This window comes from Hydra vulgaris, chromosome 12 (assembly GCF_038396675.1).
Source record: "Hydra vulgaris chromosome 12, alternate assembly HydraT2T_AEP".
In the NCBI taxonomy this organism is placed as follows: Eukaryota; Metazoa; Cnidaria; class Hydrozoa; order Anthoathecata; family Hydridae; genus Hydra; species Hydra vulgaris.
This window is the reverse complement of record NC_088931.1, coordinates 50,193,136-50,208,708: the sequence shown is the minus strand read 5'-3', so window position 1 is coordinate 50,208,708 and position 15,573 is coordinate 50,193,136. Positions and strand designations below refer to the sequence as shown.

The window sequence follows — 15,573 nt, the reverse complement described above, 5'->3', positions numbered from 1 at the left end:
GCAATAGTTTGTTATTAAAGCATGTTATCTCAGATAAAACAGTATTTTGAATAATCTGTTATTAAAGCGTGTTATTTCAGATAAAACTATGTTTTTATTTATGTGTACAATAATCTGTTATTTTTATTTATGTGTAAATTCCTAAAATGAATATTTTGTAATAGTTGCAGGGTTTTAAATTGCTAAATAAATAAGTATTAGAGATTTTCTTTTTAAATTTGTTAATCTTTGCTTTTCACCTTGCTATTTATAAACAAAAATCAGGTGACAACAAGGATGATAAAAATCAGTAAATTCCTAAACTAATCATAATTTTTAAATTTTGATCATTATACAGGTTGCTGCTTTACAAAACTCATTTGAGTACAAAACTGCTATTCGTAGAAATGCTAAACTAGGTAAAGTTAACTTGTTTATTAGATTTTATTTATTTTGTTCAAAGATTCTTTTACATTTTTAAGTATTCTTTTTTTACTAATGTGATGCAATACAAAATGGCTTACAACGTTGCAAAATATGGAATAACATTAGTTTTATTATATAATAACATATATATAAATATATAAAATGTGTGCTGAAATGTTAACTTTTATGCAAATTAAATTTTTAAATTATTTTAATTGGTTTAAATATAACGCTGATAGAAGGGTCTAAGAATACCTTGATAAGTTGATACTTAAAATACCCTTGAAAGACTTAAAATACCCTTTTTTCAACAAAAAATGTATGGTGAGGAAAGATAGAAAATCAAAATGAAAACTAGAAAGTTAAAAGTCAAGTTAAGATGACTGATTTAGACTAATGTTTGACAAACAAATATCTCTTCTGTAAATAATATATAGAATAAAAGCTTCTTTTGTATAATATTTATGTTTTGCTTATAAATTTTTTTCAACAGTTTTTTTGAGCTATGTTAGAAACTTATTCATCAACAAGAATTTTGCTGGGTTTTAAACTTGATGGCATTTCCCTTGTTGTTACTTTTGTTTTATTTGATGATATTAACTTTTCAATTTGTGCTTTTGTTATCAGTTCCAGTCTACATGACAGAAATGTGTTTTAAATATAAAGTCACTATATATTTCTTTTTAGTCTTTTTAAGTCTTTTTCAATTACTACAAATACCTCTGATTGTTTTATTATTTTTATTCATTCAAAGTTTCCAAAAAATAGTGATATAAAACTTTTCTATATTAATTAAAAGTTCAACAGCACACAATTAATTGTTTGTATTAGTAATATAAAAATAAATGTTTTTTAGATAACACTGAGTTCTTTTTCACTTTAAATTCTATTAAATTATTTCAGCATGCTCTTTAGTGATAATGCTCTCTAGATACAAGAAATTAAATCATTGTAGAATACACTTTGATAATGTGGCATTTTGAAAAAATGTTTTTATTTATATTGGTAAATCTTGAATAAAATGTTTGCGTATTATATTTAATTGATTTTTTTGTCAAGTTTGTTTTTAAGATTTTATCAATTATATTTTTGATTAAAAAAAGGTGAAATGAAATCATCTATGATGACTAGTAACATAGAAGTACATATATAAACTGGTTATTAATTTTAACGTTTTTTTTTGTTATATATAAACTGGTTATTAATTTTAACGTTTTTTTTGTTCAGAAAGAAATTATAGTGACATTAATACAATGATGGTTGATTTGCAAGCTAATAAAGTTAATATGGTGTACATAGATATTTATTCATTATTGGATTATAATAAACTGTTTGAAAAAATGCAACTTAAACTGGCTTTTATTGACTCAACTAATACAGGGTATGGTATTGTATTGTCAGGATCAACCACAGCATTGCTGTCAGATTTTAAAAGTTTTATCAATGATAAATGTGCTACAATAATGAAGTTTGCACAAGCTCTTCAACCTAGATTACCAGTATTTTTTTTTTTTTTTTTTTTTTTAAATTTGTTATCTTTAATTGTGGTTCAAATAAATGAAAACGGTTAAATAAAAATTTCAGATTAAAATAGATTTTTTTTAATTTAACTTTCTTATTATTATTATGCTTCCATAAAAAATTTCCAAATGGCTGAATTTCAAATCAATGCAAATAAAACTACATAGAATGAAGAAATAATTAAAATAATTTTTAAATAAAAAATTATAAAAGTTTAAATTTATTAAAGAAACAGTCTTGATAAAATATTTTGATAATATCCTTATCTTTGCCTTTATTGTCGTTTCTATTTTTTATCGCCACACCTTTATCTTTAGCTTTATTCATTCACACCTTTATCTTTAGCTTTATTCATTCACACCTTTATCTTTAGCTTTATTCATTCACACCTTTATCTTTAGCTTTATTCATTCACACCTTTATCTTTAGCTTTATTCATTCACACCTTTATCTTTAGCTTTATTCATTCACACCTTTATCTTTAGCTTTATTCATTCACACCTTTATCTTTAGCTTTATTCATTCACACCTTTATCATTAGCTTTATTCATTCACACCTTTATCATTAGCTTTATTCATTCACACCTTTATTTACTACCTTTTATTGTTGTACCTTTTTCTGTCCATGGGCTTTTCTATTGGTTTGATGCATGATTTCCACCATCCAATTGTGGTGCAAATTTGCACATGGTGCAAATTTCAAACAGTCCTACATATATTGTTTGTTTTTTTAATCTTAAAACATCATAGCTATATCCAAATAAAGAAATCTTATCAACTTTTAATAACTAAAAGCAACAGTATTTGGAGTACTACAAATCCACAGAAAACTCAAAACACATTCTAGAAATATTTTATTCCATGAACAAGGCAATTATATTGCAATAGATTTTCCAGCAAAACGAAACTCCAGCACACATACCACATAGTATAACACACTTGTTTAACACAAAGAAGAAGAATTATACTGATACCGAAAAAAAAAACATTTTAAGAAACCGCACAAATATATATATTTATATATATATATATATACATATATATATATATATATATATATATATATATATATATATATATATATATATATATATATATATATATATACACATATGTATATACATATATGTATATAAAAATTTGTGCGAAAACCTGGAAAAGTTAAGGAAATTCTAAACTATGCTAAAAAGACAGGGAATATGTTAAATTTTCTAAAAAGTCATGGAAAAGTCAGGGAATTTTGATAACTATATTTATGTATATATATATATATATATATATATATATATATATATATATATATATATATATATATATATATATATATATATATATATATATATTACGTATTAGAAACTAAAAATTTATATTTTATATGCTATATATCAACTAATAATTTTGTTGGTTGTAACTGCTGTTAATATTTTTGAGAGTTTTTATTTTCTTTTGAATATTTTTATTGTGAATTTTAATACATAACAAAAAAATTTGTTATTTTAAAATGGCAACTACACTGGAAAGCAAAATTTTTTCTGATGCAATACAAACCATTGAGTACACTTATTTCAGTTGTTTTTTTGATAAATAATCTTCATAATTTTATGATGAAAGTATTTTAAACTGAAATCAAAATAATAACTATTAATATTTAAAATAATAACTTATACAAAATGAATATACTTTTTGTATAAGTTTTTTATTACTCTTTTTACATTTCGGTTTTTACTTTTTAAAAATATGTATTCAATATTATGTCAAGATTAAACAGTAAAGCAATTTGTTGCAGTTGCTTTTTTTTATCTATTTCAAAAAGGCTAAATGACTAAATGTGTGAGAATGAACAAAATTTACATTTTTTCTTATTATGTTATTTGTTAGAAAATTATTTTAAAATCATCACTGTAGCATTTTTTTTGTTATAGCAATTAGTCAAATTCTATAAATAAATATAGCGTTTTTGTTTTGAGTTTTACGCTGACATAGTATTTTTGTTTTCACTTTATGCTGATTGGTTTAGGTTAAAAGAAGTTTTTAATAGTCCTGGACAGGCAATGTGTTCTATTTGTTGAAAAACATTTGATTTAAGTAATATGGGCATTCAGGCAGTAAAAAGTCATGAAAGAAGTAAAAAGCATGTCAATAGTGTTAGTTTGTATAATAACCAGTTGCCAATCTATCCTTTATTTAGTAAACATCAAACCCAAGAATTAGCTTCAAACAGTATTGTAAAAGATACAAATCAATAAAGAACAGTATTATTCCAAAACAGTTTATGTGGATTGAGTGATGTAAGTCCTGCAAGTGTTCAGAAAATAGTTGATAGCTATGATATACGAGATGAAGTAACAAAAGCAGAAGTTAACTGGGCTTTATGAGTTGTATCCCTCCATGAATGTTATAGGTCCTGTATTAATTTAGGAAAAACATTCCAACAAACGTTTCCTGACAGTGAAATAGCTAAGCAGTTCAAGCTTGGAAAGACAAAGATTGCCTATAGCATAATTCATGGTATTGCCCCCTACTTTTATAATGTTCTTCTGCAAAATATTTTGAGATGTAATTTTTTGTGCATAATGTTTGACGAGGCATTTAATGGAGTAATACAGCAAAACCAAATGGATATATGTGTGCGCTTTTGGGATATAGATAATCATAAAGATTATCTATATCCCAAAGAGTTATATCATCTGATGTCATGCCTCGTCTATGCAATTTGACATCATTAAAAATGAAAAGTTTTGAAAATTTTAATTTCACTAAGCAGCGTTTAGATGACTTTTACTAGAAATTAATTGGTGAAGATAAGCAGTACTCAGCATTGTTTGAAATAGCAAAAATTTCAATGATTTTTTCTCATGGCAATACACAAGTAGAGCAAGGTTTTAGTGTTAACTCAAATATTTTAGTAAAAAATCTTGTAGCAGAATCTGTAGTGGTAAGCGACAAATTTATGATGCAATCCATGATGTTGGTGGACTGTGCAATGTACATATCACACCAAAAATGGTGAAAAGTGTCTGTTTATTGTATGACCGATACCAACAAGCTCTGTCTGACAAGAGAAAAAGTAAAGAAGAACAGCAAAGGAAATGTGTAAGCAGTGTAAGCGGTGTGTCATACAATTAATAAAAGAGTTAAAAACCAAAAAAGCCAGATTAGAAAAGGGTGTTGAAAGGAAAAAGGAAAATTACTATTAATGCTGAAATTATTCGTTTGTCATCCTCCATATATGATAATTAGTCTTGCGGATTTTTGATTGCAACATAGTAACATTTGTGTAGACTTGATTTTTCAGCTTTATTTTTTTACTTCATACTTTATTTTTTCTAAAGTGTTTATTTAAAGTAAACAGATTTTAAGAAAACTTTTATTATTTATGAAAAGTTGTGTTATTTTATTTGTTGCCTTTTTATTGCTAGATTTGTTATACATGTATCAGTAAGTCAGGGAAATTTCATTCTTGTCAGGAAAAAGTTAGGGAAAATGAAATCAAATATTCCCTGGCCGCCCTGTATATATATAGATATATGTATATGTATATATATATATATATATATATATATATATATATATATATATATATATATATATATATATATATATATATATATATATATATATATATATATATACATATATATATACATATAAATATAGATATATATATATATATATATATATATATATATATATAAATATATATATATATATATATTTATATGTATATATATATGTATATATATATATATATGTATATATATATATATATATATATATATATATATATATATATATATATATATATATATATATATATATATATATATATATATATTAGGGGTGTTCAGAAAAAAGTATTTTAGAATTTAGTCTAGATTTGAAGCAAATATATTTAAACTTACTCACAAAAAATTTCAGCTCCATTTAAACACTCTTTTCTTGCCCTCAAAGCACATATTTGGAAAAAAAAGGACCCAAAAATGACAAAAAACGGATTACTTTAAGTGTCTTGAGGGCAAGGCTAGCATAAATTTATGATAAATTTTTTTTCAGGGTTTAGATAAATATCTGTATTTTTGATTTAAAAAGTATGGTTTTTTTCTTTCTTTTTAAAAAACAGTATAATTTACCTTTTAAATTGGCTAAAAAACGTTTATTACGTGGTGCGGCGTTGTTTTTATAACTTTTTCAACAATAAAATTCAAATAGAATTAATCATTTTATGTACGTTTAGTAGCGTTACTAAACGAAAGAATATGTTCTTAACTACAATATTTTTAATTTTATAAGTAGCGGTATGAAACAAAAATTATAATAAAATGTGTTGTATATATCATTTAACAAGTGAAATAAAACTATATAAAATATAGCAAATATTTAAATAATATAATAAGTATATTTTTTGGCTTTAATAGTATTTAAAAATATATTCTTGGTTATTTAGATTAATGATAATGATAAATACTAAACTTTGCGATAAATATGTATAAAAACAAATTTAAGTTAAGGTCTAATAAAAAAAAAGAAATTGTTTATTAAAGCAGCTAAACTTAAAGTTACAGGTACTAGTTTGTAAGAAACTTGAACATTTTAATGTATATTATATATTTAAGAGAAAGAGAGAGAGAGTGATCTAAATTATCTCAATAAATTATAATGAACAAAAAAAGCATTTAGGTATTCAACTTCCAACAGGCATGGATATTCTACAACATCTAGTATACATGCAATCTATACTGCCTAAAACCACCAAAAAAATCAGTTTGGTTACGTGCTCGCTTCGTAAAAATTTTGAAAGATGTGAAAATTTGGATTGTAACTGTGTTTTAGCTAGGGTTAAGAAACCCTGGATAAAAGCAGGGTTTGACGTTGTTAATTGCACTTAACTATTAAAAGGTCTTATTAAACTTGGCAAACTGTATTCTAATTTAAAAAAAAAAAACAAAAAAAGAGGCTCTCCTAAAGATTTAACTTGATTAGCCAATTTAAAACGTAAATTATACAGTTTTTTAAAAAGAAAGAATAAAAACCATACTTTTTTAATCAAAAATACAGATATTTATCTTAACGCTGAAAAAAAAATTTATCATAAATATTAATGCTAGCCTTGCCCTCAAGAAACTTAAAGTAATCCGTTTTTGGTCATTTTTGGGTCCTTTTTTTTCTAAACATAAGCTTTGAGGACAGAGAAAAAGTGGTTTAATGGCGCTGAATTTTTTTGTAAGTTTAAACATATTTGCTTCAAATCTAGACGGTTTAGTTTTTCAAATTCTAAAATTTTTTTTTTCTGACCACCCCTAATATATATATATATATATATATATATATATATATATATATATATATATATATATATATATATATATATATATATATATATATATATATATATATATATATACACTCATATATGTATACATATATATGTATATATACATATATATATAAACACACAAATATATATATACGTATATATATAAACACACATATAAATACATATATATATACACATATGTATACATATATATATATATATATATATATATATAAATATATACACACATATATATATACATATAAATATATATGTATATATACACATATATACATATATATACATGTATAGATGTATATATATATATATATATATATATATATATATATATATATATATATATATACACATATAGATATACACATATATATATATATATATATATATATATATATATATATATATATATATACATATATATATATATATATACACACATATATATATATATTTAATGTATATAATTTTTATTTCTATAAGGTGCTTGTAACTGAAAACTCACAGGACAATATGTCAAATTTATTCACTGAAAAATCACCACAATACAAAAAATCGCTAATTTTCGTTGGTATTCTTATTAGTATAATAGCATTTATCGGTTTGTGCATCGATTATATAAGATGCTGGAGAAATAATAAAATTCATAACAAACGTAGGTTTCGTATTTATCATTATCTAATTATAACTTTTATGTTAACATTTAAGATTTTTTTGTAATTTTACTTGTTATGTATTTGGTTACTCACTGACATTTTATATTTGTTAAGTGATATTATTTATATTGTGTTTGGTTACTTGATTTTTGGTCGACTGAAATTGAAAATCATTTTATGCTATATCTGTTGTTTTTTTTTAATTTTAGCAAAACGTAAAAATTTGAAAATGTTGCACGTAATTAAAAATTTTTTGGTTTTTAGGTGTTTTAAGCATACATGATTTTTATTAGTTTTTAGGCTTTATTAAATAACTTTTTAGCAAACTGTACTGACGATATCAATGAAGTAGTCAGCAAATTTTGTACGCAATTCCGCATTGTTACTGAACAATTAACAAAGAAACATCAGCAAGAACAGCTGAGGTTGTACGACCTTAAAAAAAGATGTTTCAGAATTGTGTAAGTATTTAATTATCACTAACACGAAAATAATTAATTATATAAATATAAACTATATTTAGATATTATATAGTTCTTATAATGTATACTAGAATTTATGTATACATTAAAAGGTTTTTTTTTAATGTTTAGTATGTGAGTTATAAATCTTTTTTATTTCTAAATTTATTCATAATGATTATTTAAATAAATTTTTAAATCGTTATATATGTATATATATATATATATATATATATATATATATATATATATATATATATATATATATATATATATAGCATTTTTATTTGTAAATATTTTATTTCAAAAATTTATTTATACATTGGCAATATTTGTATATTTTATCTGCAACGGTTATGTCATTATTTTTATATTTATATAAAAAGTGTGGGTGTACTTTCAAAAAGTATTTGTGCACTTTTTTCTAATTCTGTTAACAATTAATGAAGTAATTAGGCAATCTTAACTGCCTGACAGAAATTAAATATAACACCATTTTTTATAGTTTATAGTACAAATCATTTTTTACAGTTCACATTTTTCAAATTTCATAGTGCAAATCTGCAAAAGGTCAAAAAGTCTATAACTGGCAAGTTAAAACTTAAACACCTTACCTGTCGATTAAACGTTTTTTAATTTAGCAGCTGTAGCGCAGTATTTAGAGACTCAGAAGCAAGCACTATGTATATGTATATGTATATATATGTATATATATATAAATATATATATAAATATATATATATATATATATATATATATATATATATATATATATATATATATATATATATATATATATATATATATATATATATATATATATATATATATATATATAAAAGTTTAACAAATAGTTGGTGACTATTTAAGTAGACTTGATTTTATCACTTTAAATAAATATTGATGATTTTATCATTTCAAATATAAATGTTTTTCTCTATTTGTGAGGTATTTACTTTTTTGATATATATATTTTTTTTTTTTTTGTATTTTTTATATATTTTTTTTATATGATTTTAAAAGAAGAAAAACTAAGATTCTGTATTCAACCGTTGTATTTTCAGTACTTTCACACAATCGTAAATTTCTATTTGCAGTTGTTAACCACCTTGAGTTTGACTTTGCTATTTGATTTAACAGCAGAAGTTATATCAAACAAGAACTGCTAATCTTTATTTAAAATTTTGCGATCAGTTTCTGGAATTTTACAACAAACACTGACAAATTTTACTACAGATGATTTTTCACACTTATCAAGCTGCATGCCGATCGGACTACTAAATGATTCTGGACCTGTTGTTTCTTGGTCTAACAATTCAGACAAACTTCCCTGTTGCAGTGGTCTTTTAACATATTTTTAGATTTTGTGAATAACACCAGTTTTCCATTCCACAGTGCCATCCCATCTGATTACGTCTTGTTCTTGAAATGAGAACCGAGCTTCATTCAAGTATGAAATAATGTTACTGGCTATGCTTTCATTAGACCCAATAGGAGATGAAGTATGACCAACGTACATGGGACTTATCTCTTATAATATTGAGTAATGTTCCTCTTTTATGTGTCTTCAAAACCGTTTAGATTTAAGTTTTTCAACCACTAAAGTTTTGTCCTTCCTGCCATACCAATACAGTTCTTGAAGTTGCTGTACTTTTCCGTGCTTTACATTTGAAGTTGTGAAGTACTATCTTAACATGTCTTTTTTTGTTTTGTTTTGTTTTTTTACGTCAGCACTTTCGATTTTACCAATACCATACATTCTTTAAAAGTATAAAAATTTTAGTTTATTTATGAGTATTTTCTTTTCTTTTTCACACTTAAAGGTAATCGAAACAGAACATTTGCATTAACAAATTTCTTTACTGGCTTGTTGTTTAATTTCAAAGCGAGTTTGTAATTTTCATAAAAACAACTCTTCAAAACATCTTCATAAATTGGAAGTTTATTTATAGATGACTCCATTTGAAGAACAAACAATAGGCAGTTAAATTAGGGCAGGCAACAGTACCACACTAATTTTTCAAAGAATCAATTTTATTTATGCGCTCTTAAAATATTGTTCTTTTTACTAAAAAATAACATATTTTGTTATGAAAGTGTTTATGTAGCTCATTCCTAAGTTTTGCCGAATTTCATTGTTAGTCAGAATTATTTGAATAAAACTAAAACACAAAACTTCAATCGCATCTGTTCTGTTTTTTAATTTATTGGGTTTAATCTCTTTATAATAATGCTGAGCTTAATAATAGAAGGAGCGCTCCTTCGAGCGTGTTTGGGACGGAACCCTTGGAAGCCATTGCAACCGAGATAATGGCGAAAACGTCGCAGCACTCATTTAATGAGAAAATGTAATCGAAAGTGTATGAAATATCTAAAAAGCAAATATCTTCAAACTTTTTATTGTTAAAACATATTAAAACATATATCAAGTTTTATCATATATCAAAAATATTTCAGTTTTATTTTCACTTGAAAATTGCATTACAGCAACATCTCCTTAATATTTGATCTATAGCCATTTTGTAAAGTCTTTTGTACAAAAGGTTTTTATTTCAGAAACAAATGTTTCTGAAATAGTTTAAAAATTTTCTTCAGACAACGCGCCTTTGTGGCTGAGTGGTTAACTCGCAGAGTTTTTGAAGCAAAGCGCCGTGATTCGAATGCCACTACCACTGGCACCTTTTTTAAATCTTTTTTGATTTTTTTAAAATACAAAATAAAACACTTTTGAAGTTTTATAAATATTATATACATAACATGTGTAGTTATAACATGAGATATTATACACTATAAGAAACGAAAAGGAGTGATTTTTTAAAAAAGCTTGAATTTTCAGAATACATTAAAACATCAAGTTTGTTGCGCATATGTCACGATAGAGGTATTTTTGTTATTAATGTGCTCGGGTAATTAGTCCTAACAAGCGGCGGATGGTTTGAAAAAAAGTTATGGTCATAAACTTAATAAAAAAAAATTTGATAAGACTCCTGCAACTCCAGGAAGTACAAAAAAAAATAGAAAAGCCCGTAGCTACAAAAAACTAATAATTTATTCAAACCATTGAAAGTCTTTTTTTCTATATTTATTTTTTTGCTTTAAATATATGCCAGATTAAAAAAATTGAAAATATATTGTGTTAAGGGGCGGATTTGAACTCTCGCAGAACGACACCGATGTTTATCGAATTTATGGATGTAATTAATAAACAAACCATTTTATAAGCTCTTATACCGATTGCAATTAATCGACAATTTCAAAGCGGGTTCTCTAAATAAGCGCAGCTTGATTGCATAGCATCTAATACAACTTAATATAACAATAAACAAATATGTTATATGCAAATGTAAAAATCGGCTTATATAACGTTTTATTTAGGATCGTGTGTAATTTAAGAAAACTTTTCTAATAGTTACAAGTCTTTTTTGCTTAAACTGTTTTTAAATTTTTGTATTTATATTATTGCATTTAAAAAAATTGATAAGATTGAAAAATACGAAACATATTGTCTCATCCAAGTGTAAAATTTGAAACTTCGATTTTAGTTTTGCCCCCTCTCTTGATAATTTCTGTTTGCTAAAATTGCGTCATCTTCTTAGTTCTGCCATTTGTAAAGCGTTAGCTACAAACGTCATTAAGTTATAAACATCTTTAGCATAAATTGAGCCGGGTGTATATTGAACGATTGTGTAAAATAAAAAAAACTTTATAAACATTGAAACTTTTTTTTAACAAGCAGAAGTTTTTTTGCTATATATATATATATATATATATATATATATATATATATATATATATATATATATATATATATATATATATATATATATATATATATATATATATATATATATATATATATATATATATATAAGTTAGTAAAAAACACTTATCTAACTTTTATCTTCGACTTGAAGTTTCACCATTGCTGGATCATCAGGAAGAGTTCCTGACAAGTCGAAGATAAAAGTTGGATAAGTGTTTTTTACTAATTTATTATTGCTCTGTTCTTTAAGAACATTGAGCACTCTATTTGTAAAATACACTAACATAATTTACATATATATATATTATATATATATATATATATATATATATATATATATATATATATATATATATATATATATATATATATATATATATATATATATATATATATATATATATATATATATACAGTATTGTGAAAAAGTTAAGAACCACAAAAAAAAACAATTCATAATTTATTTTTATTTTTAAATTTTTTTTTAACCGAATATATTTTTCTGGTAAAAAGAATAATAATAATAAATTTTAGAAAATAGACAAACAAAATAAAAAATAATAAGTGTGATAAAAACTTTTAAACAAATATAAAAAATGTATTTAAAGTTTTATAGGTAATTTTTATTTTAAAAAAATTGTGAAAAAGTTAAGAACCACAGAATAAGAAACGATAATTTTTACCACCTAATACCGCGTAATTCTACCATGAATTTTTAAGCACTCATTTATACGATTTGGCATTGAGTCTATTAAATTCTTTAAAATATGTTGGGGTACATTTCCAAGTATTGCTGGTAAAATATTGCGCAACTCCTCAAGGCTCCTTGGTGTTTTCTTGGCAATCTCTTTATGAAGCCAACTCCAAAGATTTTCAATGCAATTTAGATCTGGGCTATTTGGTGGCCAAGTTAGACGCTCAATATTTTTACTTTCGAACCATTCAGAGACAATTTTAGCCCTGTGACATGGTGCATTGTCTTGCTGAAAAATGAACGGAACGCTCTGCTCAAGTGCATCAATTGACGGTAACATGTTGTTATTTAAAATATCGACATACTAAGTAGAGTTGAGTCGACCATCAAATAATTTAAACATACCGAGACCATAATATGTCATGCAGCACCATATTCCAACCGACCCGCTACCTTGTTTTGTTCTTTGAACGATACAATCGTGATTATATAAGGCTGCCTGCGAATCATAATTCGGTTTTTTCGGTTATCAACCTCGATATTCATCTCATCACTGAACATTACTGTCCTCCATTTTTGTTTAGACCATTCTTTGACGCTTTGGCAAAATTCTTTTCGCTTTTTTATATGTCGTTTGGTAAGTCGCGGTTTTAGAACAGCTTTTTTCCATAACATATTGTTAGCTAATAGTTTCCTACGCACAAGTGATGCCGAGGCTTGACGTCCATTTGAAAGCTTCCATTCCCTTCTTAATTCATGCGACGGCATGGTTCGATTTTTCTTTGCCAACCTGATTAAAAGGCGATCATCATTGGGTGTCGTCAAACGCGGTCTTCCAGAACGATGGCGATCAACGTAAGATTTCGTCTCTTTGAATCTTTTGATGATTGTTAGCACCGAACTATGTGATCGCTTTACTATTCTTCCAATTTCGCGAGCGGATTTACCTTCCTGGTGAAAATGCACCACTTTTACACGATCTTCACAGGTAATAGCTTTTCTGCTCATTTTTTCTAAAGGAAAGAATTTTTTTTTGTTTGAAGTTAAATACTTTTTTTAAAAGTATTTAAAAAAATTAATTTTTTTCAAATGTTTTTATTGGTTCTTTGGTAATAACTCAGGTCATTAAAAGAATATTTAAAAAAAAAGGGAAAAATAAATTTAAAAAGACGTTTCCGCCGCATTTAGCACAAAAAATTCTTTGTGGTTCATAACTTTTTCACAAAAAAAATATTTAAAAAAATTAACACATAATATTTAATCCTTATTTTTTATAGGTTCTATTAACTAACTTTCAAAAAAAAAAAAATTTTCTTTTTTCTCATGCTATATTTAATATGTTTGAAAAAAAAAAGACTATTCTATTATCTATAGAATAAAAATTAATTAAATTTATTTGAAAAAAATTTTTTTTTTTATTTAGTGGTTCTTAACTTTTTCACAATACTGTATATATATATATATATATATATATATATATATATATATATATATATATATATATATATATATATATATATATATATATATATATATATATATATATATATATATATATATATATATATATATATTTATATATATATATTTTTTTTGCTATATTCGGCATAATTAAAAAAAACTTCATAATTTATTTTCAAATTTTATTTATGTTTAGAAAATGATTTGAACCCACCGAAACAACTGATGGCAGCGCATAGTGGGTGGACAATAGGTAGACGAAACTAAAAAAATCCATGTCTAAAAACTGATTTTTTTTTAAAACCGTTTTTAATTAGATATATTGAGGACCTCAAAAACATTTGAAATAAATTGAAAAAATATATATTCTCAACAAAAATTTATTTCAAGTAAAATTTTTGCACAAAAAACAGGCGATTAAGTGAGAAAATGTAGTTTTTTACAAAGCATAAGTGTACAATAAGTTTTTGGTATATTCGTCAAATGTTTTCATTAACTTATCAAATAATTGTTAAAATATAAAGTATATAAAGAAAAAAAGTTGTAAAAAGTTTTAAACCAGATTTGGGTATAATTTTTGGAAGCAATTGTATTTTTTTTGAAACTTTTTTTAAAAGACAACAAGGAAAAATTTGTGCTCAATTTTGCCTTTATTTCTTATACGTATTTTGAAGGCTATATGTATATGTTTTTATTTTGAAGGCTATATGTATATGTTTTTATTTTGAAGGCTATATGTATATGTTTTTATAAAATTATTTATTTAGCTGCTAGTATCTGCTACTTTTTTTTAATACTTATTGTAAAATGAAAGATGTTTCTTTTTTCAAGCTTCTTTTATCGCAAAATAACAAATATATACACTCCCGTCCATAAGTTTGGACGCACCTATCGCAACTACACATATTAAGAGAAAAATGTGTCAGAATAATTTTGACGAGTGACTTTAATAAAACAAATCGATAATTTTATGTTCTTTTATTAGTTTTAAAGAAAAAAAAAGATGATAGTATCAAAAATTATAACTAAAATAAAATGTTTTTATTTAAATCATCTATACCTTTAGCTTTGACTATCGCTTGGCAGATACGTGGCATGCGATCAATCAATTTTTTAAAATATTCCTCATCAATATTTTTCCATAAGCTTTGGATTGACTCCCAAAGATCATTTTTACCCCTTGGTGGAGTTTCTCGATCTAAATGATCCTACAATAACTCAATTGGGTTACAATCAGGACTCTGCGGTGGCCAAGTCATGATCTTTCTACAATCCTTCCT

At 24.5% G+C, this 15,573-nt stretch overlaps 1 protein-coding gene across 1 annotated transcript in view; it reads left to right on the top strand.

Moving 5' to 3' along the window:
* The window catches only part of LOC105845853 (uncharacterized), a 201,050-nt gene extending 185,944 nt beyond the window's left edge, over nucleotides 1–15,106 (top strand). The window contains exons 41-45 of the mRNA XM_065813584.1: nucleotides 338–398; nucleotides 1,633–1,904; nucleotides 7,742–7,913; nucleotides 8,237–8,375; nucleotides 14,490–15,106. Coding sequence (XP_065669656.1) covers nucleotides 338–398; nucleotides 1,633–1,904; nucleotides 7,742–7,913; nucleotides 8,237–8,375; nucleotides 14,490–14,496 — 651 coding nt within the window. The 3' untranslated portion in view covers nucleotides 14,497–15,106. The remainder of the gene's footprint in view (nucleotides 1–337; nucleotides 399–1,632; nucleotides 1,905–7,741; nucleotides 7,914–8,236; nucleotides 8,376–14,489) is intronic.
* Nucleotides 15,107–15,573: the final 467 nt, after the last annotated feature.